The sequence below is a fragment of the Harpia harpyja genome, chromosome 13 (genome assembly GCF_026419915.1).
Source record: "Harpia harpyja isolate bHarHar1 chromosome 13, bHarHar1 primary haplotype, whole genome shotgun sequence".
Lineage (NCBI taxonomy): Eukaryota > Metazoa > Chordata > Aves > Accipitriformes > Accipitridae > Harpia > Harpia harpyja.
In genome coordinates, this window is record NC_068952.1 from 28746417 (window position 1) to 28773123 (window position 26707).

General features: G+C 43.6%; 1 protein-coding gene and 1 long non-coding RNA gene across 2 annotated transcripts in view; both read left to right on the top strand.

Annotated features, from left to right (window-relative positions):
- Positions 1 to 1298: 1298 nt before the first annotated feature.
- On the top strand, positions 1299 to 5591 carry LOC128150347 (uncharacterized). The gene is made up of 4 exons (XR_008238032.1): positions 1299 to 1449; positions 2525 to 2595; positions 4783 to 5203; positions 5351 to 5591. It is a non-coding gene; the product is annotated as an uncharacterized LOC128150347 (long non-coding RNA).
- Positions 5592 to 7924: 2333 nt separating this feature from the next.
- The window catches only part of LOC128150339 (protein ELYS-like), a 39360-nt gene continuing 20577 nt past the window's right edge, over positions 7925 to 26707 (top strand). Inside the window, exons 1-15 of the mRNA XM_052806456.1 lie at positions 7925 to 8011; positions 11899 to 12025; positions 13269 to 13522; positions 14443 to 14620; positions 15389 to 15596; positions 16937 to 17053; positions 17993 to 18077; positions 20144 to 20294; positions 22824 to 22956; positions 23044 to 23225; positions 23686 to 23747; positions 24688 to 24816; positions 25741 to 25831; positions 25919 to 26008; positions 26171 to 26311. Coding sequence (XP_052662416.1) covers positions 11905 to 12025; positions 13269 to 13522; positions 14443 to 14620; positions 15389 to 15596; positions 16937 to 17053; positions 17993 to 18077; positions 20144 to 20294; positions 22824 to 22956; positions 23044 to 23225; positions 23686 to 23747; positions 24688 to 24816; positions 25741 to 25831; positions 25919 to 26008; positions 26171 to 26311 — 1942 coding nt within the window. The 5' untranslated portion in view covers positions 7925 to 8011; positions 11899 to 11904. The remainder of the gene's footprint in view (positions 8012 to 11898; positions 12026 to 13268; positions 13523 to 14442; positions 14621 to 15388; positions 15597 to 16936; positions 17054 to 17992; positions 18078 to 20143; positions 20295 to 22823; positions 22957 to 23043; positions 23226 to 23685; positions 23748 to 24687; positions 24817 to 25740; positions 25832 to 25918; positions 26009 to 26170; positions 26312 to 26707) is intronic.

Genomic DNA, 26707 nt, shown 5'->3' on the forward strand with positions numbered 1-26707 from the left:
GCGCGGCACAAGCGCGGGGCAGTCTGCGGCACCTCCCCGGCCCCGTGTAAGGGAAGGCCGCAGCGTGGCGGTGGCAAAGACGTGACCCCAGAGGGTCACCGTGGCCCGAATCCTGCTGTCCTCGCTGTGTGTGCCCCCGGCCAGGCGGAGGGGTGCTGGGTGACCGTGGTGGTGCTGCTGCTGACGGGCGGCTGAACCACCTCAGAGCAGCCGGGCCGGGGGAGGCGACTGCTCGCGGCTCTGCTCCGGACAATGGGCCTTGCTCCTATCATCGCTCCCCCAACGTTTCCCCTCGGGAGACTGACACCAGAACTACAGTTTTTGCTGAAGTCCCCTGTCGACAGAGCTGGAGAGGGGTCTGCAGAGCCGCTTACGCAGGACAAGCCCGGGCTGGGGCTGGTTGAGGAGGAGGGGGCTCCGGCTGGCCCGGACGTGCATGACGCATCTCTGGAGCACAAGCGAGCTCAGCTCCCCACGGCTGCTCGCGCAGGCAGCTCTGAAAGCTGCTCAGCCCTGGCAGGCAGGGCCAGTCCTGGGCTCATCTGGGATGGGGATAGGAGGGAGACATCTTCTTTGCAGCCGGGGGAGGTTGGGAGCCAGCGGTGTTTCCATACCCCCTTTCTGCGGGTGCAGGGGATGAGCGGCTTTGTCTGCTGCTTAATCCTGAGAGACGGTAGGTCATTTGCTTTGAGGCACACCTTTGTGGTTCTCGTATTAAAAGCAATTCTTCATATATCAGATGTTCCAATAGCGGTAACTATCACAACCTATTTCCTCTGCGTTTCTGCAGAGTATCGTTTTCTGTATCTTACTTCATAATGTCTGAGCGATGGATTTGGTAATTTTTCCTGCTGTTGATACCGTATTTTAACAGATTTTTCTCGATCAAGCAGTCACCAAACAGCCAGTTATAAATCTGGCGGACTTGGCAGGAAGCGAAAGGCAAAAATCCTCAGGATCTGAAGGAGACAGGTTGAAGGAAGGCAGGCGGGTAAATCTAAGTCTAACCACGTTAGGAAATGTCACCAGGTATTTTTCTTCCTCTATTTTTTTTTTTTTTTAAATCCTTTCCTGTGAAGTAAAAAATAAATTTCTGCAGGTAAAAAAAGTTTTCCCTCCATTCAGGATTCCTTGCCGTCTGGCTAATGAAGTTACTTAAATGAATAAAGCCTGAGATGTCCATAAGCACAAATATACTGAAGCATGTGCCTAAGCATGAATATACAGAAGTTTCTAATCTGGTAGCGTCTCCCCCCCCCCCCCCCCCCCCCCCCCCCCCGCCCCCCAAATTTGCTTTTCATAGTCATGCTTCTACTTTTCACTTTATTTTCCCTTAGTGCCCTGGCTGAGGTTGCTACAGGAAAGAGAGTGGTGCATATCCCATACAGGGACTTGGTCCTGACGAAACTCCTGCAGTCTCCTCAGGGGGGAAACAGCAGGACCATCATGGTAAATTGATTCTTGAATTTATAAACCCGCTTTGCCCATTGAAATAGAATTGTGCGGCTCTGACATTGGTGAAAGTGAGTGTAGTTTAAAAGTTAAGCTTGCTTCCTGTGCAACATAAAGGTGAGAACCCTTCTGCTGGTCAAAAGTTTCTAGCCACTACTAAACGCGTTACTCAAATGGAGAGCACTTCTGTTTTCAGAACAGAAATGTGGCTGGCACAAGATATATATCTCTGTCTACGTTAGAGATACAACCTCTGTTTCTTCTGAAAGAGTTTTCTGCATATCTGTAAAAATTTATCGAAATATAGGTAAATGTAGCTATAAAACTCAGAAGCACCTGTTTTATATAAAACCCGTGTTCATTACCTAAAACTAGGCAGTATTATGAAACAAGTCCTTTTTTCCCTGAATTCTGAGATTATCATTTGTGCTGTGCACCAGAGGTTGCATTCCTAAATGACATGAAACTCCCCTAGGTTCTTCCTTGTCTCAGGTGAACTAACTGTATGCTCCAGCATCTTTGAAGAGGTATGTTTTTTTAAAGGAAGTGCAATTAAATGAAAGATGGAAGAATATGAACAGAAATGTGCACATGGGAAAAGGTTGACTGTAAATGCTGATACTCTCAAAACAGCTTACCTGGGTTTCTTCAAATGCTAACTTGTATAATTCATCGAAGATGTTTTGAACAAATTGAAGGACAGATTCTTCGATTGCTACTTGTACAAATACCATCAAAGTGGTTTTGCGCCTTTTTTTTTTTTTGCGTTGGCGCTAGCACTAAGGCAGAGTTAGCAGGATTCGAGCGCCTTCAGTATTAATTTTTGCAAAAGCCACCTCTGTCTTCTCATCTTTCTTTCTTTCTTTCTGTCTCATTTCTCTTCTGGCACAAGCGTTAGAAAGAGTTAATTTATGGCCAGATTGCTAAGACACCTGGGTTCTCCTTTTATATTTGAGGACTTAATGGTCTATCTTTCCACGTTAATCCCTATCTGGTTTTTGGTAGTGTTTAAAACTATTTTAAAAACCCTCCTTCAAAATCTAATGTCAGTTAATACTTTTCAGATGCTTAGAGATTGCGGCCGTTGAGTCCAGCAGACATCTGTTACGAAGAAACTTTGTCAACCTTGTGATATGCTGAAAGGTACACTTTCATAAGTTTTCCCTTTCTGGTCTTGGTGCACATTGCGGTCAGGACAGCTCAGAAGGAAGAAAGGGTGAATCTGTCCATAGGCAGGGGTGGCACATTAAGAGCTTATTCTTTACCCTTATTAACGAACGGCATATGTTTTTACAACTAAGTTGTACGACAGAGGTAACACTATTTCCTGAGAATTCCAGGTCTCCCTCATACGTGTGACTTAATTGAGCTTCTTTCCTCCCCTTTCTCTCCCAGTAACACAGCGCCTCTAAAACTAAGCTGTAGTTTGGGGTCCCACAGCCCAACCATGGTTGAAACGTAGAACATAGAAGTGATGCCTGCTGCCAGGCATTTGTCGTCTCTGCTTCCCAATCCCAGATCCCAGCGATAGTGCCACACAGAGCTATTCCTTCCTGCCCAGGAGCAGCTTGCTTTCCTGGCCACTTTCCCAGTCTGTCAGCTCCTTCTGGAGGAGAAGGTTCCCTCTCTGCTCCCCTTTGCTCTCCTCCTGCGCTTCCTGGGCCTCAGGACTGAAAACCGCTCTCTTTGCAGTTCTTTCAGTCAGGCTTTTGCTGGGACTCCAGCACTAATGCCTTCTTATTCCCTCTCCCATAAAAAGAGGTCAGGCACTTACACCCCAGTCCGTTATCCCAAAGCGGATGATGACTCAGTGACCTTGTAGCCACAGCAGCCTGGCTGTTAGCAGGTGTCAGGAGCAGGATATTTAATGTCTCCAGCAGCAGTTCAGTCCTGCAGAGAGCTGAACTGCTTTCATGTGCCGATATGAACGCAGACCAACAAACTCCCCATGCCTGAGCCAGCTCCGTGCAGGGGCAGCTGGAGTTGTGTCCTGCCTGCCTACCTGCCGTACCCACACTTACAGTGGGTGAGGTCTGGTTTTGAAGTATCCCATCCCGTACTGCCCCACATACTAGAGGCACAGCGGCTATGGCTACATTGCTGCAAGTTAGGGTTAGCTGGAGAAGAGAAGGGTTTTCGTGGGCTGGCAGGGGCAAAACGAAACCAGGCTGTGATTGCTGGTAGCGGTACAAGAGAGGGCATCAGATGTTTCCACCGAAGGAGCAAAGTGGCTGTTGCGTCCCAAAGTTGGAGCGACTCAGGTTCGTGGATTTCCTTTGTCAGAATTAAGGTGAAACGACACCAGGGGAGTTCAAACAACAGTCAACATTTATTCAACCTAGCTAACCTTGCCCAAGTACACGTGAACTTATCAATATGAACCTTGCAACATGTCATTAAGCCGCTGTTTGAGAAAAGAGGGGAGGTGTAGAAAAAGAAATGGAAGAAGAAACATGAAATGTATCAGAAGGAGAGCCCTCCCATTGAGTCACGAGGTTCAGAGCGGACCCCCTTGCTTTCTGGACTCCTTCTCAAAGAGGAGCCCAGGGGCGGCTAGACCCACTCCTAGTCTCAGACTTGGTCAACGGTTTATGTTTAAAAGGATGAGGTGTAGGGACTGTGAAAAAGAGAGAAGGAAAAGAGGGAGAGAGAGAAAGAGAGAAAGAAAGAAAGAGAGAAGGAAAGGGTTTCACCAGTCCTGGGTCCAGCGTTGGTCCAGCCAGCGTAGAGATCCAGTTCCGGAGGGCGCGCGCTGAGGACCCGTTCTCCCTTCTTTTATAGCGTGTTAGTCGATGGTCTCGACATGCGCAGTCCTGTTCCCGGGGTTCTCTGGAATCGGTCGGAGAGCTTTCGGGGGGGGGGTCATCGCAGAGTTGCCTCTCTTTTTCTGCTGGCATGACCGCTTAAGATAGAAGCACAGTCCCATCCTCCGTGGGGCCTCCTCCTCCAGGCGCATATGCTGTGCTCCTTCTCCTGGTCACTTAAGATAAGGAATTGCGGCTTTGGAGAAGCGCGGTCCCACCCTCCGGGGGGCCCTCTCCTCCGGCCACATTATCCTGTTCACAAAACTCCAGCATTTTTACAGAGGCCGTTTTCTCCACCAAAGTTCTTTAACAAATGTTTGAGACATTGAATTTGTCAGACCGTCACAGTGGCTGTGAGACTTTTTCGCTTGTGAAGTTCCAGAGCTACATGGGATATTTCTGAACAGGGAAAAGAATAAAACAAAACAAAACAAAAAGTCACGTTTGATTGGAAATGTTGTCGTTTGCTGGGATTGTCTGGGTAACAGCTTCTTTTTTGTCTTTTATGTATTTTCATATTTAAAAGGACAAAACGGGTCAGGAACAAAGCAGTGGTAAGTGCAAGTCCCAGTGAGAAGCTTCTAAGAGAACCGCAGGCTGAAAATAACAAACTGTTGTCCAGACTGCCTGGGCTCGGGAGCACAGGGCGACCAATAGCCAATGGAACACGTATGTATTTCAGCATAAATACAGCTATGAATAGCAAGTAGATTTTGACTTCCCAAAACATTATCAGGAGGCATTTTTGGTAATCTGTAACACTGAAGAAGTATGGTGGGAATGGAGCTGAGGAGGATTCGCCGGGGCTGGCTCCTGTGCACGCTCTGGGCACCGTGTTTTGTTGATCCCCCCCTTCTGGTTAGAAGAGGACAAGGAAGATGGCAGCTTTCATTTCCAGTTCAGGATGCTGACAGCAGCAACAAACATCTCGGCTGTTCAGCAGCGGGGTGGGTTTCTGTCCCCACGTGCCACACGGTCCCCAGGAGGTTTGGGTTGGAAGGGCTTGCTCTGCAAGAGGCCAAACCGCCTCCCACTGCGTGGCTTCCTCGCTGCTGGTCCCTCGTCTCTCACGGGGTTTGATATTTTACACATAGGTACCCTGGTTAAAGCTGTCTTGCTGTTCACAAGAGGTGTGGTTTTTGCTGGCTGAGAACAAGCGGCGGATCTGGAGCACGCAGGCGACGTGGGAGTCCCGGCTGGAGGAAGCCCAGAAGAAGTGGGAGCACCAGCACGCTGCAGCGGCTCAGGCGTTTCCCAGTAATGGGCATCGCAGCCAGATACCTTAACCTCTGCTCTTCTGCTTCTGATGTTTTCCCCTTCTTGTCATCTTTAAGACTCGTTGCTCACACACTTCTCTGCCAGCAATGCCCCGACGAGATCCTCCAGGGGCTTTTCAGCCTGGGTAAACTGGCAATAACGTAGCCCTGGGTTAAGGGTCCACAATATAATAGCAAATCTCTCATGAGTTCAGATAACAGAATATTCTGTCTACTTCTAAGTACCTTACAGTTTCTAGGTTTCATTTTTTAGTTGTGAGAAATCATGACTGAAATAAAAGATGCCAGTGAATGTACCGAGCCATGTCAAAGCAGCTCAGGCTTGGGTCATTTCAAAGTCCTTGACAGGGAGAACCAGAGGTTTTCACTTTAAAACCAGTCATGAGATGAACACCCTAGAACTTGGGGCAGATGTGTTCTTTGCACTTTCTGAAAAACCAAAAAAACCCAACAAAAAACCCAAACCCCCAAACCCCAACATCCCCTCCCCCCTCTTTAGTTTTGGGCATATTTCTGAAAGCAACCAATGTTAACATGACTTATTTAGCCAGACAGAAGCATTTCAGCAGGAGGCTGTGGTGGTGTGTAAGAGCCAAGGAGTGCATGACGGGCTGCTCTGGGAAAGAAGGGGCCTGATGGTGACTTGATTAATAAGTCGTTCAAGGCACACCCTCATTGAAAGGCCATACGCTGCTCCCCTCCCAGTCGCTTTTCACGAACCATTTCGTTGCTTCAACATGGGTAACTGCCAAACAGAGGAGCTGGGAAATTGGCTCTCTGCATAGAGCGGCGATTGATCACGGGAAGAGGGCTGGGTTTAATGGGGAGAGCAGAGCTTTACAGGAATCCAGCGCGTTTTGTGGGGGGTCTCTTGATTTTTGCATGAAGCATGCATCACGCAGCAAAGTTGCTGACTTAAACAAAAGTGCTTGATTTCTTCCTGACTCGAGGTCTGGAGCATCTGCCAATAGAAGGAAGCGTGGAGTCAGTCTTTCAGCTCTAGCAATTGCTTGCTGATCGTCTTTGGTAAAACTAGGGGAAATTCAGGGGCTGAATTCTGTCGGGAATGCTGAACCCCGTGTAGGGTGTACGGCTAAACGTGGTAGTTCAAGTGCCGCCTTAGGCCCATCGGTCTGGATGATGGTATCAGTCTTGGCTGGCAGCTGTCACAGGTGTTTGGGCACACAGGACTGTATCCTGTTCTGCTGAGGACAGCTCCTCATCCACTTACTGCATCAGCTCGTTTTCCTGCATTGATTTGCCTGGGGTTTGCTTTTTTAAGAAGGTGAAATGAACTTAATCGGGCTTCTATTAGTTTTGTGTCTTCTCCCTAGCAAGCTGTTGGATATAGTTGTAGAGAAGTAATGGTGACAAGCCTTTGCTGGTGTGGTATTTTTTCACCTGTGTGGGGGAGAGAATACTTAAATTGGTAGGAGAGAGTCACCGAAAGCCTGGGCCTGTTGCACGTGTTGCCAACGTTTTTGCGGTTCAGCTTGTCAGGTTGCTGTTTGTCCAAGTACGTTTCAGAGCTGGATACTCAGAAGCCGTCTGGACGTGGTGCTGGGCAGGCTGCTCTAGGTGACCCTGCCTGAGCAGGGGGTTGGACCAGATGACCTCCAGTGATTCTGGAAGGCCGTCTTCTTCCAGAAGAGAACTTCTGGAAGTTCTCTTCCTTGTGATTCTGTGATTCTAGAATTTGTGCTGGGAGGGGCAAGCACCGGTGCGATGGCACACCGGTGTGGTATGCTGGAAATGTCAGCTGCTGTCTCCCTCTCTTAGGAAGGCTGCGTGGGTGTTCTGTACTGAGACACTTAGCACCTATGTCTGTCTGTCCAGGTACGCCAAGCAATGTAAAAAGAGCGTAAGTTCAGAAGGGACTTTAGGAACTTTTGCTAGCTTAGCCACGTTAGACAGGGGCTGCGACTCTTGAATGAAAGTATGGTCGTGTTAGAGAATAACCGTAGGAGGTGGCTGGGTAAACTGGCCCCAGTGTCAAATTCTGAGCTGTGTTGGTTTTGTTTGTGTTTTCATTTGAAGGGAAGTCAAATCTATGGTCTTAGCTGTTGGGGGTTGTTGGGATAGAGAGCTGAAATTCTTCCTTCTTCTCGCCTTCTGCTGTAGATTTGGGCTTGTGGAGCATCCGCACAAACTCTGCAAGAGAATCTGTAGGCTGCACTTGAGCGAAATAAGCCTGGTTGTGGAGTTCCGATACAGACCGTCTCTGTTATGCTAGTGGCTTTTTAGACTAGAACTTAGGCTTTGGAGTAAATGTAGGGTTGTTGCCTAAAGCACCGGGGCGGGGGGGTGTTTCCGCCTAAGTGGGAAAGAAATGACCCGGTGGTACTCACAAAATCACCTGCTAACTCACTCACTAAATCCTCTTTCGGCAGGAGTAAAATATGACAAAGTGCAAATTCACTGAACCCGACTACTAAGGTGCAGAAAGTGTCCTTTCCATCTACTGCTCCTCCAGCGCTTGTGAGTTGCCTCCTGCTTTTCTGGGGAAAATGTCATTGAACCAGTCATTAATAGTAATTCAGAAGATTCTGTCACTGTCATCTTTACCTGTTATTCAACAAAGTGGATGCTGTTTTTCTCAAAAGAACTTAGTTTTTCTTCCATTTCTTCTTCTTTGGCTTCTTCCCACTCTTTGTCCTGTTTCCTTGGAAAATGTGACCTGAATCGTGTCGCACACTGTTGTCCGTTCTCGGATCACCAGGTAGCACTTCCCTGAAATCGCTTTAGCTTCCACATCTGGCTGAATGAAAGAATGACGCCTGTCAGCTGCAGCCTTTCTCAGTGAGACAGTGAGTCTCTACGTGCACGAGGGAGTTAAAAGTTGACTGACTGTGTCTCGGGTGGTGTCCTTTCTAAAAGGAAAGGGTTCTTTAGCTCTCCTTGCAAACTGCGTGTGTAGTTTCACACGTGTATGAGCTAGCATAACGGCTTACTGCCACAAAATCGAGACGGACGAATTCCCTCTCCTTCTTCCCAATGCACTGTCCTGCCTCCTTCCTTGTGCCAGCTTTCATGCTTGCTAGTTCTCTCTGCAAGCCAGTTTAACTCTCTAAGCTGGTGGAAAACTATCTACTTTTCTGGGTTCGTTTCCCGTCTGCTTAGGCAGTTAACCTGGCTCGTAAAGTGCTCTAAAAAGTGCTCAAGTCAGTGCAAGGTAGGCCACAGGAATACAGCAGTAGAACAAAGGAGCAGATGGAGAGATGGGAGGCGGCAGCAAGGCCTCTCTTCTGGCGGCAGTGAAGGCAACGTGTTTTGTGAAACCGTATCTTCAGCTGCGACTGAGCGTATTTTTAGCTTTTTCTTCAGTAAGCCTGTAACATTGTTGGCCTTTGATTTTCCTGTACTACCGTCGGTCAGAACTGACATCGCAGAACTCTGACTTGGCTGTATGTGATTCCGCTTGAACATGTAATTTCTCAATTTTTTTTTTTTTTTTCCTGGGGATTTTTAATCCAGAAATCTGTCATCAGTCTATGACTTGTGGCATGTTCCTTTCTTTGGAAACAGTTCATGAGGTTTAGAGGTCATAAGTAGCAAGGGTGAAGAAGAATGGTAATTTTGGCAACTTGTACACAGACCACTTTGGTGTAGGATACAGCTGGGAGGTTGGATTCTGGCTTCCTCCTGAACATGGAGCAGGCCTGTGGCGTTTTACACTGATCTGTTTTCTACCAGACAGAAGGAGGAATGTGATCGTAGTTGTTGTTTTCAAAGAGAGCAGAAATGCAGTTAGTGTTGGATATCTCTCTTAAAGGAGAGGCTTCATGCCTTTAACCTAGTTCTATCTAACTATTTTCCCACTGTGTGGATTTGCCAGTAATCCTTGGTTTAACTTAGCAGAATGATGCAAGTAAAACATCTTAATAGCCAGGTCACTGTATATACGGTTCAGGCTTTATTATGGAGTTTATCTTCCTAGTTCCATATTGCCAAGCCAGATGTCTAGGAACAAAATGTTTCAAATGCCCATTGGCGTGCTGGAGGAAACCTGGGCATGGCTGATGGTCTAGCGTTTTCACGTGCTTTTATACGCAGTTAATAACTGCAGCGGAATTAAATTTAAAGTTCCATGAATGGTCCGGGCGTTGGAGTGTTACGTATTTGATGGTTCTTAGCGGTGGTATGGGACTGATAAGCACATTTGATGTGTGCTGTAGGCAGGAGTACACTGTGTCAAGGTGTGAGCTTTCCACCAGAGAAGAATTCTTTCTGATTTGGTGGGGAGTTTGGGGTGGTGAGTGGTTTGTTTTTAAACTCAACTCTCCCCAGTAGAGTATCTTAAAATTTGATGTGCAATTTGGCCACGTAACGTTCTGTGCTCTTGGCCTGTCCAGGTAGGCAGTGGCAAAGGCAGGGTGACGCAGGGTGACTCTTGTGAAATTTCTTCTCGTGATAATCTTCTCTGGTCATTCCTCCTTTCTTATTCAGCATCACGGTATTGCTGAAGGCACCTATCAAAAGAGTTGGACGTTGAAGGCCTTTGAAGGATGCTATTGACCAACCCAATAGATCTGTATTTGTGTTTGGTATTATGGGTTAGTCATAAAACATGTTGATTAAATCATTACAATTAAACTGAGCTGGAAGGCTGGTCAAATTGTGGGGCTTTTTACTCTCTGGAGCCCCTGGATGCAGTGCAAAAGTTCATCCCGCTGTCACTGTGAAAGGATGACAAGTACCAAAAAGCAAACGCGAGAAAACTACTGCAAATGAGTTGTCCCACTTGGGACTTGACCTGTGCTAGTTGTGAATGCTGGCAGGGTGGTCAGGCTGGCTGGCTGCAGCAGCAGCGTCCTGCAATACTGGCTTTGCCATCGGCAACCTTTTTTTCCAAAGGTTGACTTGCGCTTAGTGCGGGACCCTGGCTTACACTGCCTGTGTTTCACACACTCGTTGTTTTCATGCTGGCAGAAGGTACTGGAACATGTTCTCAGATAGAGCGCTTGTGACCTGAAATATAGTAGCTTCCAACGCCCAGGCTTTAGAGCGTAACCTTTCTCCACAGAAGTACAACTTGTATAAATGGTATTATTTATAAATGTTTCCCTTTAATAACTTTGTGTCGCTCCCAGAGTCTGGTCTTCAGAACTAGCTGTAACCTCCTATGCCATAAGGAAAATAGGTTATTAGTGCATGCTGGAAGAAGCAACCATAAAACTTTGTTTGCAGGAGAACATGTGGGCTACAGTTAATGCAATAGGCTTTGTGTGCCCATTGAAGTGGCTGGCTGTACTGGTTTGTGGCATAGGGTAAGGGTTCTGTTTGATGCCCGAGTTGGTCAGCATGTGTAACGCCCAGGAATAGTGAGCTACGTAGAATATCTTCCTTCTGAGACTCCGTGGAGAAAGCAGTGCTATTTGAAGAGATACTCGAACCTGTCTTGTCTTCCGGAGGCTTTTTCAATAACCCATAGAACTTGCAAAACGTAGTGAGCTAAAGTAGTTTGTATTTCCATGTGTGTGGAATATCTCTTACTTAGCCACCTATTCAATCTTGTAAGTCACTTGAGCTTTTAAGTTTTCCTCCCCAAAAATCTATCTATCTTGACATAGTGAAATGTGAACTGTCTGTGGAGCACCGATAGAGGTGTGGAAACTGGAAGGCCTCAAAGTTCTTGTAAAATACCACAGAGATGTGATAAGGACTGGCAATAGGAAGGAAAGGACTGGAATAAGGAATATGGGGATTTAAGTGTAGAAAAGAATCCGTGTTGTAAGGTGCTGTGTTATGTTCAGGTGATAAGTGTATGGAAAACTACTTTCCAACTGATGAGGTATGAAAGTCTGTATTGCTTGTCATGTGGAAACATCAACAGTACATTTTCTGGAAGAGTTTGAGAGTGAAGGTAGTTAAGAACTTAGTATTCCTTAAAGTTCAAAATAAACACACAAAAAGTGAACAAGACACAAATGATGCCTGAAATCTACTAGAAGACAATTGGCCATAAATAATGAAGTACAAAATCAAGAGCAAGGGCAAATGGAAACTCATACCTCTTACTGCAGCGCTAATTGAAATACGCTTTTTCTCGGATCGCATCTTACTACAGACTTACATGTCTGAGTAGACTTGAACTCGGTGTATTGGTTTTTTTCCCTGTTATTTACCTTATCAATACCCCTGTGTCACTTTTTGTTGGTGATCTCATAGGCATTAGAAAAGTAAAAGGATTCTCCTTTTGCTCTGCTGTGAGATCAAAAACTGTCCCGAGTGCCATTTTTTTAAGGAAAAGAGCTACAGGAGCTGTATAGGAGATTATTTGCGGCATACTGATGAAACTTCTGTCAATCTCAAAAACAGTTATGGCTGACATGAGTCTATTTTTGCATTTTTTTCTTTATTTACAGTGAAGAATGCGAGACCTATCGGCTCAGGTAACGAGCAGTCTGCTGCAGTTTCCAGAGGTGACTACTCAGGCACTTGGGCAAGATGAGATAACCCTAGGTTCTGTGCTGAGCGGGAAGTTTTCTGGAGGTGAGCATTCTCCTTTAAATTTGGTCTTGGTCTGAAGTTGTTATTGCCTGGAGGTTACCCGAAGCACAGGGTCACAGTATCGACTGTGTCAGGCTGGTGCTGTTAAGATGCATCAGGTTTCGAGAGAACAGGAAGGATGTTTTAACAATTAAAAATGCTAATATGAAAACCTTAGTATAGTTAAACTTTGAAATTACAGCAACCTTCACCAATCTTGTGCTATTAAAATAATTTACTTAAGCATGCTGAGTCAGCGGGCCTTCCTCAATGTCGTGGTCACTCAATTTTTAATTAAATAAAAGGCAGTTTTCAAAACAGTAATAGTGTTGTTTTGGGCCCTATTTATTTGTACCAGCTCAAGCTCTATGACCATCATAGCACCACATGCCGAACTAGTTCTTCTACAGCGTTACAGAGGCACCCCCCCCCCCAGCTTTTTCTTTTCCTAGTCTGAACACAAACAGCAAAGGAAGAGGATAACACTGTTAAGCGCTGCAGCCATATTTCCAACGTATTTAATAGGGTGCAGATGAGTACCCAGGGAGAGTTGCTGAAAGTGGCTAAGCAGATTAGGTAGTTGACTTTCTAGGTGATCCGCAAGTAGAGCTAGCTGGGTGCCTATCTGGTTGTCTAGGCTTCTGTTAGACCAGGTAGAATGCATCTACCTGACTGAAAGTGCAGTAATTGAGTTAATACTTCCTCCGAGTTTGTTCAGTGAAACAAAATGTGTTAAATTCTTTCTGTCATCAGCCCGTGTAAAAGATTAGATTTACTCACGCGGTGCCCATTTTACGATAATTTCTTGCTGCCGTCCAAATCCCTGCCCCACGTAGGCGTGTGTCAAGTAAATGAATAAACTAGAAATGAATTGGTTTAGATTTGTTATCTTTGAAGTATGCTTTAAGACTCATATTCCCGTATGTATTTAGACGATCTCTAGCCAAAACAAGCCGAATATGGGATGAAGACTCTAGATCAATATGTTGTCATCTTCATCCCAAACAGTCAAAATCCTTCAGTGCGGGAATGACAAGTAGAAATGCAAAATAATAAGGTTGTTAATATTAAGAGGTAGTGATGGAGGATTTCCATGGGTGATTTTAAATAATTGACCACAACTAGGTAAGTCGGTCTTCCCTTTTGGGTACTTTTATTGAAGGAAAGGGGCAGTGGCTGTGATTTTTCAGTTGTTTTCAATCTTGTATTGGAAATTTGCTTTAGTCAGCTTTCTTTTCTCTTACAGGGAGAAATGGTTTGGCATGGTTGGCGTGTGGTCCTCAACTGGAGGTAGTGAACTCTGTGACGGGAGAACGGCGCTCTGCTTACCGTTTCCGTGGAGTAAATAAACAGCCTCCCACCATTCTTGTGGTAAAGGACTTTTCCTGGCAGAAGAGAACGGGACTGCTGGTTGGGTTGGAAGAAGCAGAGGGAAGTGTTCTCTGTCTGTACGACCTTGGAATATCGAGAGTGGTTAAAGCAGTTGTTCTTCCAGGAAGGGTACGTACACTTTAATCGGAGGAGAGAAGCTTTTGCGTTGTCAGGTGCTGCATAATCCTGTTTCAGGAGAAGCTTTGGAGCGTCTCTTTGTAGGCGGTATTTTTTCTGTCTTGCATTAGTGCATCCTGTCACTTCAGAGTATCCAGTCAAGAGAGCCTTGGTGCAAACTCTTGGGCTTAACGGTACCGTTATCTTTTGAGCTTACTGATCGTAAAACAAGTTTTCTGGGTTTATGGTAGAGCACATAGTTACCTAATTCTCCACTGCCACAAAAAGGCATTGAGAACTATCTTTTTTTGGCCAGAGTGAAAAAGAAAAAAAGCTCCCGCCGTTCCCAGTGTCTGTAACGTACATTTCCTAAATGCTTGATTTCTATATATGTTAGAAATACCGTCTTTAAAATATCTGAAACTTCCATAGTTGTGCTGTAAATGACTTAGACACATTCCCCTGAATCTCAGACTAGCAAGCAGGTGGCTTTAGAGCAGAACAGATTTTTATGTTGACTTAGGATAGGAAAAAAGAGCCGTTAGGGAGTTACCTGGCAGACTGTTGAAAGATTGACTTTCAACCTGCAGTCCTTGAATCTCTGCTTATTGAATATTGTGTTTGTGTAGATGGGAGAGACTGGTGGAATGTTACTAATTTTTTCTGTCTTCTATAACCCAGGAACTCCAATGATGTAATGTCCCCTGGTCTCATTATCTTAATGTAAACAAGAATCAGTGCAAGTTAATAGAACATCAAGATTCACTATATTGTTTTTTTCTTGATATAACTGGAAACAATGCTTTGGTTTTAAGTCTTATGGTCCTGTATTTACTTTGTTGTTTCTGATGTGCTAATTCCGGCTTCACTTTTGAATGATTTCTGTTTAGCTTGTCAAACAGCTTAAATGCTAGCTTGCAGTTTTCCTGTAGGTAACTGCTATAGAACCCATAACGAATCACGGAGGAGCCAGCGTGAGCACTCGGCACCTACATCAGAGTCTGCGATGGCTCTTTGGAGTGGCAGCAGTGGCTACAGATGTTGGTCATCTACTTCTGGTGGACCTTTGTTTGGATTTCTCTTGCAATCAGAATGAAATACAAGCATTGGGTAAGCTTGCAGTTTTTAAACTTGAATTTGAGAGTAAGAAAACTTGTGTATAAACAATATGCATCCCACTTGGAAGAGACTAGTGTGCAGGCATTTCTGACTGCTGATTACAGATGGTGGTTTGACGTGGTATACTCCTGACCTGATTAAAAATGGGAGTGACTTAATACTCCTTCTAAAGTTATAAATGCCCCCCTGCCACCAAGATCCGTATGTCACTATGATTCTTGCCAGTGAGGTGTAGGAATTTTACCACGCGAGTCAGTGCAGCTGCCTGAGAGGAAGTTGTGTCAGAGGCGCCCTATTTCTTGGGAATGTTCTTCTGCTGCTGTTAATTGACTTGGGGCAAATTTTAGGCTTGCTTGTTAAAATAAATCCGACTTGTCAAAAATCGTGCATTTGGATGACTGAAATCTCTAATTTGCATATTCGGATTGCATACGCTGTTTTGGCTATTACAAGAGTGGCTTCAGGAGTTGGTGTCGCTCCAGACAGCTTCATCATGAGGCCCAAACGCGTGATTTATAGAGTTCAGGAAGAATTTGTCTACGAAGGTTACGCTTTTACCTGGTTTTAAAATACGAGTGAGAATACCTGTCCGATCAGAGAGTTCTTCTGTTCTTTGGAAACATACAAAAGAAGGCGTTGCATAAATGGGTATTTTGCCTGGGAAGGTAGAATTGGATGAGACGTGTTGTCACGTCAGTGTTCAAAATGCAGCCTAAATGGCCTAACACATTAATTCATGGCGTGGTTTTGTGTGTGTAGATCTAGAAGTTGTCACTAGAATTCCTGCTGAAGTTCCACAAAGAAGAGAAACTGTGACCAGAGAAGGGAGACATCTCTGCTTTCAACTACAAAATCCTTCAGGAACAGCAATATCGACCCTGTGCTACATAAGCAGAAGCAATCAGCTCGTTGTGGGTTTTTCAGATGGCTACCTGTCACTGTGGAATATGAAAACTTTGAAGAGGGAGTAAGTAGGCCTTTACACCTGGCCACACCTGGAGGTGCAGGGGTCTCAATTGTTTGCTTACGGAAGCCCGTTCATTAAAGAGAACCTTTTCAGGGACTGAAATTTTGGGTATAATCTTGGAATGTTTAGAAATCCTCTTCCAAAATAATTATTAAAAGTCATACATGGATTAAGTGGACCTCCTTCTCCCCAGTGGAGTAGGATTCTTTTCCTTCTTGTGCCTGTGGCTCGAGGGATTGTGGAAAGCATGTTTCTTTGGGTTACGTCAAGCAGTTTAGGATGCGATAGAGCTGATTTTTATAAGATGCTTTGTCCGATCAGTAGCGTTCAGGGAAGCCAGGAAATGTGTGTATTTTGATGAACCAGATTTTAGGAATGATTTTTCAGAACCAGTTACTGCAATTAGAGCATACATTGAGAAGCTGAAGTATGTTAATAATGTGGTTTTGGTGATAATATTCTTTAAAGTGTCCAGGATGAAACTAGTGAGACATGAAAAATCAGTAGCTGATCTGTGCCTGAAAAGATATTCTTTCCTACATGTCAGCCTTGTCCAAAATAGGGGACTGACCCACTCCGAGGCAACGTTGCGTGTGAATGAAAATTTGCTTGGAACACTTGGAGATGAGGATAAGGGGCATGTAAATCTATAAGCAATAGAAAAATTAAGAGACGATTTTATATCTGCCGAAGGGCAATCACACGTGAAATATGTGACCAAATTCAGGTAGGGATTGGCTTAAGCAAACCTGCAGTGACTCTCCAGAAACTGTTGGATGCATAAATAGCCAGTGGAGGACTAATTGGGTGGCAAGAATAGATTGTGAAGGTACACGTAAGGTTCAGAAGTCTGGAGGAAAAATGCTTTACATAGCATCGGAGTAAAGAAATGAGAAAGTACTTGTGTTCGGCACTGTCTTAAATTTGTTCAGAAGATAGGCTGCATTTTAAGTTCAATATTGAAGTCGGCTGGAACAGGAGGAACAATCTTTTGCCTGGCAGCTGAAGTAATCATTTATGTTCTTCCTCCCCAGGCAGAGGAGGATATACACCCAGGTTATTGCATTTGATGGACAGTAATTTCGTCAGCTCTTGACTGTTGCATAAAAAGTAGTCGCTTCCCTGACTCACTTGTCTGAGATGGAAGTATGACCTTCTGTACTTTGAGGATAAGCATGGAAGGATAAGCTCTTTTCTCAGAAGATGCTTCTACCCTTCTACAAACAGTTAGGGCCCATCGTAGGCTCACCGTTTTGGTTTTTTTTTTCCTCTCTTTTCCCCTTTTCCTTTTTTTTTTTTTCATTTTTTCTTTCTTTTTTTTTTTTTCCCCAAACACGTAGGCACCACTCTCAGCTTGAAGGAGGAAGGATTCCTGTCTATGCTGTTACTTTTCAGGAGCCTGAGAATGATCCTCGCAATTGTTGCTACTTGTGGGCTGTTCAGTCTACACAAGAAAGGTGAATAAAAAGTTACTATAAGCCACTGAATGCATTTAAATTTTTTTGTATCTTTGTTCACATACAGTTGATACATGTATATTTGTTTTGTTTATGTAGCTGTGCAGGAGATTCTCTCAGGTATGGAAGGTGTTAAGCTTACAATGCAATTTTTACAGGATTTAGCGGATGTGAAGAGGGACCTACTAGTGCCTACCTTCTGAAAGAAGGCAAAGCAACAGTGGCTATGTTTTCGTGCTTGCATTCTTAAATGATTTCCTTTGTTTCTTGAGGACTGCTTCACGGTTTGTTTGGTACTCGCACCATGGTATTAAAATACCATTAAAAGTAGTTGCGGCTGCAGATCTCGAGCGCTAAACGTGCCAATATAACAGCCGGCTGCCCCTAAAGGAGGGAGGTGACAGTATTGCGGATTACCTTGTGCCAACTTCCACGGTCTTTGGAGCCTTTGTCAGCCAGGTCAGCTCACCTGGCAGAGACCGATCACTGTTCAGCAGCAAAGTCAATGGTTTCCTGCTGGGCTAATGGCCCAAATCAGTATGTGGAAGGGTGCAGTGTGTGTATGCAAGAGAGGGGCTGGAACTTTGGTGGGAAGGGAAGGGGAGAAAGATCTCCCTCTTTCAGCATCAGCAAGCTATTTAATCAGCTCAGCTGTTCATAGAGTGGCAGTCTTTTTAAGTTTGACTTTAAAGCAACAATTTGTAGTCCATACAACATATTAAAGCTTTCAAATTGTATGGTTAGCATTTGCCCCTGAAGCTGTTAGTGTCCAAATGTCCTCCTTTGTGTTACAGCGGCTACACGTGACCGGTTATCTGATGGTTTGGGAAGTGGTGTTTTTCTTTTCAGCAAGAAAACATCAGTCTAGATCTAATAAAATGATAACAAGGCCTATAAAGCAGCTTTGTAATCAAATGTCATAATTCCTACCTTTTTCAGTGAAGGTGACGTTGTGAGTTTACATCTGTTGCAGTTAGCATTTGGTGACAGAAAACGCTTGGCCTCAGGACAAGTCATGTATGAGGTAAGGCGTGCGTGTATGTGAAAAGATGAAAATAGTGATTTTGTCTATGTGAGTACCAGTTAAGTTGTCAGGGGTGATTTTTACCATCAGAATTCAGAGGTGACTGAAAACCCAATCTTTTGCTGAGTCTTCTTGGGCATGTTTTATACTGCTGCATCTCTTGTAGTGCTGTAAGCACTTTGGCAGGTCGATAGGAGAAAGATGCTTTAATCGTTCTCCAGTTTCACTTTTGAACTTCTGCTTTGCTTTATCCTCTTTTAAAAGTTACTTGTAGCTACAGTCTTAGCAGTGGCAAAGACAATACCTTGTACTGTGTGCTGCTTTGGAAGAAAATCCAGTCGTTGACATCCATCCCTCACGTGGCTACTTTGTTCTGTCTCAACGCTTTAATGTTAAAATGGGGGACCTTTTACTATTTGGCAATGCTTTGTCTTGGTCATCTTATTTTCCTGAATAAGGTGTGATGAGTGTCAGATTTCACCTCAGAGGGTTGAAATGTTTCAGCAGCTTTGAAAAATGGGTCTACTAAAAATTCCAGTTTTAAAAAAAGCACACAAAGTGATTCAATAATGTGGTTTGCGTTTGCGACCTGAGAAAGCTGTGCTGTCGTTAGTGTAAGACTTTTAACCCTCTACAGACAGTGCAACCAGTAATACATTCACAGGCTTCTAAGAGGTGTCAGGCGCCAGTCTCTGGATTTGAGATACTTTACTCCCCTGCTGTTCCTGCGTTCCTGTGATGAGCGTTGTGCAAGGTTGAAACAGGAACCGATCTCACAAGGTAGTTGAAGAGAGAACTAAACAGCTGGATCCCCTGGGGAGAAAAGACAGGTTCTTCAGCTAGCTTCCACATGAGCCACTTACACATGTAGCTTCATACCAAGACTTGCTAACACCTACTGCCAAAAAACCCCCCAGACAACTCCCACCTCCCCCCAAAAACCCCCAAAGAAGCATTAGTACAGGATCTGTCTCCTACAGAGGACACTTGGAGTGTCGGAATACTTCCCTGTAGTCACAGATTGGTCAGTACTACATGACTGTCTGCCTGCGTGCCTGGCCGAGTCAAGTTTCTTGTCCGTCTTCCGTGGCAGAAAATTTAAGAGTTGTTCCCAATTGCCAGGCCAAATTTGAGTAAAGGAGGAGGAATCTACTGTTGACCCTTGTTCGTTGAAGAGAGTTCACAGAAGCTTGAAGGAAAGCTTGAAATCTAGTGCATCCAGCCATGGTCATGAAGCGCACCTTTACATTTGTCCTACATATTGCTTGCAGGTGGATAGAGTATACAGCCTCCACTTCCACATCAGAGTCTGACGAGTGCATCTCATTTGAAAACTGTCTTCAGATTTTACGGGTCAATAAAGTCATTACTTAACATCTTCCATGCAGTGGAGTTCCTTAACTTCTTAGATTTGCTTGCCCCAGTGGAGAATTTAAAATGCACTGTTTTGCTTCAGAAGTTGTCTTAGGCAGGAATTGTTTGATATCTTTTTCCCTTCCCCTCAGCCCTAACTTTGGGGGGAGCTGGCTCTTCATAGGTGAATAAAAGTTGAAATCTCTAGCAGTTAAAATTCATCTCTAAGAGGTTGATGGAGTTGTAGTACTTTATCCGACGAAAGGGTCTTTTGGCATGGTGGACCTGTTCAGGACATCTTTTATTATAAACTGTGTTTGGTGATTATTCCTTCTGTAATAAAAATGGGATTCTTTACTTAGGCTTCATGCTAGTTTTTCAAAGAGATGGTTTAGATTTTTCGTATCTACTCTGCACATGTCTGTTATTTCCAAAGTTACTTGATAAAGTAGAATGAACTGTGCATACTTCAGAGGAAATTTTAGCTAGGGAAATGCTAAATTTTGAAAATGTGCAAAGCCCGTTACTATTTGACACTTCATTCTCTTGCATGTCAGATGTAGTTTCTCTTTGCCATCAGAAATAAGCTCATGGGAAATATACAGGACAATATGCATATTATATTATACATATACACATTCTTTCATATTTAGCTATAATGTATGTTTTTATCTCAAAATGACCTTTTCTCTCTCCTTTTATTTTTCCCCCAGGGTCTGGAATACTGTGATGAAAGGTACAGTTTAGATCTTACGGGTGGAGTCTTTCCCTTGAGAGGGCAGACCAGCAATACCAAACTACTGAGCTGTCAGACCGTAGAAAAATTTCGCAACCATGTTGACAGAGAGGATAGTGTTAATGAAGGTTTGTTCTAATGTCCCTGTTTGGTTATTCTAAAATAAATAGTTTTGGAATCTAAGCAATGAATGCTGTTCTGTACCCCAGTCTGTGAGTCTTATAGACTAGCTGGTTGGGCTTATTTAAAAAGAAAAAATGGGTGCTTAAGTTATATGGGACTTCTTTAAAGGAAAAAATAAGTTGTATTTTATGCTTGCTGACGTGCTATAGCGATGTATGGTGGGGTCACCTGCATGATGCTTGTCAGTCGTTTTATTCCTCCAGCTGTCATCTTTGAACAATAAGATGATGCTCCCCATTGCTTAGGAATGTTACGTGAATTTTTCTTTCCCTGTTCAAACCTATGTCTGCATCTGCATCCAGCTGGTGGCCGGTCACAAGTGGTGTTCCCCAGGGCTCGGTATTGGGGCCAGTTCTGTTTAATATCTCTGTCAATGATCTGGACGAGGGGATTGAGTGCACCCTCAGTAAGTTTGCAGATGACACCAAGTTGGGTGGGAGTGTTGATCTGCTTGAGGGTCTACAGAGGCTCTATGGAAGGATCTGGACGGGCTGGCTCAATGGGCCAAGGCCAACTGTATGAGGTTCATCAAGGCTAAGTGCCAGGTCCTGCTCTTGGGTCACAAGAACCCCATGCAACACTACAGGCTTGGGAGGGAGTGGCTGGAAAGCTGCCTGGCTTTGGGCCCCTCGCTACAAGAAAGACATTGAGCGCATTCAAAGAAGGGCAACAGAGCTGGGGAAGGGTCTGGAGAACAAGTCTTATGGGGGCAGCTGAGGGAACTGGGGTTGTTTAGCCTGGAGAGAAGGAGGCTGAGGGGAGACCTTACCGTTCCCTACAAGTACCTGAAAGGAGGTTGTAGCGAGGTGGGTGTTGGTCTCTTCTCCCAGGTAGCAAGTGATAGGAGGAGAGGAAATGGCCTCAAGTTGCGCCTGGGGAGGTTCAGGTTGGATATTAGGAAAAATTTCCTCACTGAATGTGTTACGAAGCATTGGAACAGGCTGCCCGGGGTTGAGTCACCTTCCCTGGAGGTATTTAAAAGACAGGGAGATGTGGCGCTTAGGGACATGGTTTGGTGGTGGACTTGGCAGTTCTGTTTAGGGTTGGGCTCAATGAACATAAAGGTCTTTTCCAACCTCACCAACTCTATGATTCTATGATCTGCCTGTCCATTTCTTCCTCTCTAAATCTAATAGGTTCCTACACCTGCAAGTTCTTAAAGCAATAGCTTTCCTTGTCCATATACTCAGTTAAAACTTTTACGATGTCTTTCATTATCTTGCAATAATTAAATGTCCATCTCTGGGTTTACAAATTCAGTTATGCTCTGACCATATTTTTGAGCCTGCTGCAGTGATAACTTTCATGGCCCTTTGTTCTGACTGCATTATTCGCCTTCCTTCTCTTCTTACTGGCCTGTACTTATGTATGATGTTTACAAAGACGACACTTGCATGATCTTTCTAGGCTACTTCTGTTTATCATCTTTGACTTAGTCCTGAAGCGGCAACTTGCATCTCTTTTGTGATGCCATCCTCTATCAACAGTGTGTCAAAATCTAACAAAAACACCTTTGGATTTTCTCCACTTGTGTCGCGTTTCTGAGGAGAGTGCCTCCTAAAAGCTTGTTAAAAACAAACACACACCACTGCTCCACCACACCCGACGTGTGTCCCCCCCCCCCCCCCCCCCCAACCAAAATAAGAACAACAACCCCCCTTTCTGTCTCCTTTTTATGAAGCATGAGGCATGGAGAAATACCTGTAATTTCTCTGATGGTTTCTAATTAGCTTTTATTCAGAATCTGTTCAAGTTAAGTTCTAGGCACACATGAGCTGCTGTTGGATGTGGGTTGAGGCTAGCAATGAAGCCGTCTTCTGAATTATGAAAATAATTGATATCTTCAAAGGCACTTGCAGCAGCTACAAAACGGAAGCGGCACAGATGTTCACAATGAAACATAGTAAAGTGTGTGGGGATCCCTAAATGTAATGATGAATTCAGCAGAGAACAGAGAAACATTTTGCCAAACGAACTGTCGTCTTCTTCCTTACTCTATTAGGGTAAATGATATACCACATCCTTTGCTTACATCTAGAGAATGCATTCTCCCCAGAGAAGACAAACCATTCCACTTACTGAGAGAACTGGAGTATAACATTGTGAATGTTTTATGTTAAAATCTTTATTCCAATTTCTCGTTTGTTGGGTTTGGGGTTTTTGTATTTATTTTGTGTGATAATTGTGTTCGTTCATTCTGAATGTGCTGGAAAAGAGCTATTCGTAAAACCTGTAATTGAGTGCAGTCTGGAAATTAATAGTGCCTGCTAAGTGATACAAGAAGAAGGGGCAGTATGACTGAAACCTGTCACAGAGATGTTTGCTATTCCGTAAATTCTTTTTGTTATTCTTAGCGAGTGTTGTGCTTCATGAGTGATATAACAGAATTAAGCCAAAATAGGAAGTGGTGTTTTAAAAATATCAGCTATAGCGTTATTTTCTACAAACAAGAAACAATGTCTTGTCTTTTACAGTAATATCGCCTGACACCAGTGTATCAATCTTCAGCTGGCAAGTGAATACATATGGTCAGGGAAAAGCATCTGCTTATTTGGGTGTATTTGACATTAATCGCTGGTATCATGCTCAAATGCCAGATTCACTAAGGTATATTTTTATTAAGTTGTTTTCAATATCCCTACAAATAAATCATTTGAAAGTCGGTGTTTAGCTTATGCACTTGCTTGCTTTCAGGCCAGAAGAATTCCTTCAGGATTGCCCCTATTTTGCGTTGTGGTCACTGGATACTGTAATAAGCATGACTTCTCCAAACCCCATTTTGGATATTCTGGTACACGAGCGGAGTCTAAGTCGGGGAGTTCCTCCTTCTTATCCACCACCTGAGCAGTTTTTTAACCCAAGCTCCTACAATTTTGGTGGGTATTTCACTGCTTTTGATAGTGATAAGCTTAAAGTGAGGTCAAATGCCATTTATTGGTTCTCCTGTTCATTGTTTGTCACTCAAACCCATCCCAAACCAAAAAGCCCCAAACCCCCACAAGCCCAACCCTTGATTACGTTGCACTAACAAGGTGTTTAATACTGTGACATATCTGACAGTCTGCTGAGTTTGGGGGGTTTGGTGCTTTTGTAATGTAGCCTGTGAAGTGGTGATGGTCGTTGAACTGAAGCTCAGAGCAGAGCACCTCGATAGCACTAGAGATAAAATTTCTACACGCAGTAATTATTTTCAAAAAAATAAGTTTGGAAGTGATCTGATGAAGAAAATGGGTACTCAGTTACAGCTTTCCAGATACTGCTATTTACAAAACGTAAACTGGTCATAACCTAAGTGCGAGAGTATGGAAGGTTGTCAAACGTTCATTGTCTCTGCAGATGGTACGTGCTTGCTGAACTCTGGAGTTGTTCATATGACTTGCACCGGCTTCCAGAAGGAGGTGATCTTTTACTGTATCTTTATTGAGAATGGCAAGAGATGAACCTTTCCTATGTTTTCTATTGTACTGCTTTCAGTGTCGGAGACCATTTTATGCCCATCTTGCCCATCCACACGCATGACGGCAATTGTGTCCTGCCAGTTTTATGCAAATGGTAACATTTTAGGTCCACTCTTGGGACTGTAAAACTACCACTGTCTCCTGTTGAAACACGCTGAGGGATTGAATGTCTAGAGCGGAATACAACGTTGCTGTAGGAGCAAGAACAAAAATGTTGTGGACGTTGGGGAAAGCTGTTACTTCTGCATTACCCATCAGTGGAACTGCCTCCATAGTCCTGAGTTAGGGTTTTGATGCCTGATTAACTTGAAAAAGGAGGGCGGAATGGAGAAAATGAAATATTACTTAACTGTTTGAGAAGAAATGTTTTTTTTTTTTTTCTCCCACACTTGGCCGAATTAAAACTTCCAAGCCACTGCACAGCTTGTGACAAATAATTTTGAATTAAATTTCAGCTCACTAAGTATTTCCAACATAAATCAACTTCTGCAGAAACAAGCACAGAAAGGGTCTTCCAAAGCGTGATTTAAAGTTGTGTGCTAGCTTTAGCTTATATAGAATGTATTTTGTGTCAGTGTTCAGGGAAAAAAAAAGGTCTGTGTATTGACAGAGAAGCTAGAAAATACCTAAAAGGTTAGCCATCGCAACGCTCTAGTTGTTTTACAGGATATTTTTTATAAACCATAGTAGTTAGTTTGGCTGCCGTCTTTAACTCTACGTAGTACTGCTTTTTCAGGTAGTTAACCTAAAGCATATTACCGATGCAAGCTTTCTGACAGTTTAAGTGAATATTTATATTATTTCTCTTAGTGATTATCCAGAACCTTAATGACTGAATAATGCTACTGTCTTAATCTGTAGTTTTTGATTGATGTTTCAGACCTTGAATTTTTTAAAGAAATCTGGTCCTTCTATAAGTGAAGCCATTCATGATAGCTACAACAGGTGTCTTGTAGCTGGCTTGCTGTCTCCAAGACTAGTTGATGTCCAGCCATCCAGTTTGAGTCAGGTGAGTGCATATCAGGGAATCAAGGGGGAAATACATCCGTCTTGTCTGACAGGGCTGTAGAGGCTACAAGACATGATAATCTGATTTTCCTGTTATTCGCAAGTTGCACTGAAATGCAGGTGTTGACTTGAGTTAGCATAAGTTATAGTATTCTTAGGTCCAAACTACTGAGTTGTTTTAGAAAAACCAACAAAACAAACAAAAAAACAAAAAGAAAAAAGTAAAATTTTATGAAGGATCTTTTCACCTGAAAGAAGTATCACAAGACAAAATGAAATAAGCTACTACTTAATACTGCATGTCTGTGCATAGCTGTGCATTGTCCTTACCTTGCTGGTAAGAATTACCACTGCATTATAATACAGTATTCAAACAGCCTAAAATTTAAACCTATTAGAATTTAAACGTTTCACTTCTTTTTCTGTCATTTTAGAAAATGATAACTTGAAGTTTTGGGTGTCTGAACTGCTTCATGTCTTCAGAGTCTAGGAAGCTGCTTGACCTTAGCTTCACTGTTTCCGTGCAAGCGTTGCACCGTTGTATTTGCTCTGTCCCCTTCACGCATTCCTGATGGCAAACTTCTACGTGCAAAATGCGTGACGGGTATTAGCAGAGGATGTTACCGGACATAGTTAATTGGAACTCGGTAAACTGAGACTATACTGCAGAGGCATGCAAATAAATGTTAGAATCAGCCTTCAGTAAGTTGAAAAGTTAGAGGAAAAGTTTAACGTGTTTCTCAGACCAACAAGCAGTCCAGCCTGTGGCTAGAATTAAGAAAAGGAATGTGGAATTAGCTGCGTGTGTACTAGTGGACTTTGTGATGTCTGAATGAGTGTACAGTTAGAAACAAACACTTGCTGTTGCTGGTTCAGATATTGAAAGCATGTAAGATTCTCAGTTCATTTTGTCGGTTACATTTAGGAGGAGCAGTTAGAAGCGGTATTGTCAGCTGCTGTCCAGACAGGTTCTTTAGAACTTCTGACTGGATGCATTAAACATTGGGCATCTGAAGGTAATGCTTCTTACGTTGTTCTTATGTTATGTATTTTCTAGTTTGCAATTGTCGATTCATTTCTTTTTTGTTTTCTTTTTTTTAAAGCGCAGCCAAGTTCTGCTGCTAATTTACGGTTTGTTCTTGAGTGGACATGGAACAAAGTGATCTATACAAAAGATGAGTTTGACCAAATATGTGAGTACTAGTGTAGTCATTCTGCAAACATAAAATCGTTCTTTCTAATTGAGCTTATTCAGGAATGTGGCGGTATATGGTACTGCACGGGGTTCTTCAAGCGTACTTTGAAACTCTGAAATTGCTCTGTAGGCTAATGATGTAATATTTATTCTTGAAAAGGTGTTCCGCTGTTTGATGGCTCTCGCAACTTTGTTGACCCGCAGACGTTACAGTCTCTTCAGCACTGCCAGTTGCTTTTGAGCAACCTTAGCACGGTCTTAACCTGTTTTCTAACAGAAGCACAAGAGCGTACTGAAAAAGGTTTGTAATCGTATATATGAAACCTTTGGTATGTTTTACTAAGATTTGGAATTATGCTTGAGTTGTAAGTGTGGAAAGATGAGCTTCTGTTGGTTTTGATGATTGGAAGACAGCCAAATTTAGCTGGGAGAAGGGGCTTAAATCTGAGGACTTGGGACCACCACTTAATATGTGTTGATTTCAGGGAAATAGTTGGTTGTGGAGTTCATGCAAGTGGGTAGGGGAGGCTACATTCAGCAAGAAGCTGTGTAAGCAGCTGGGTGGAGATTCCAGCAACCGGATGTGGTAGTGCTGCAAATTATTCCTTTTAATTCTTAGCTAGCAATTTATAATTGCATGCAAATATTGTATTGCCAATTGCTAGAAAATATAAAGGAAGCACAAATGAGTAACTTG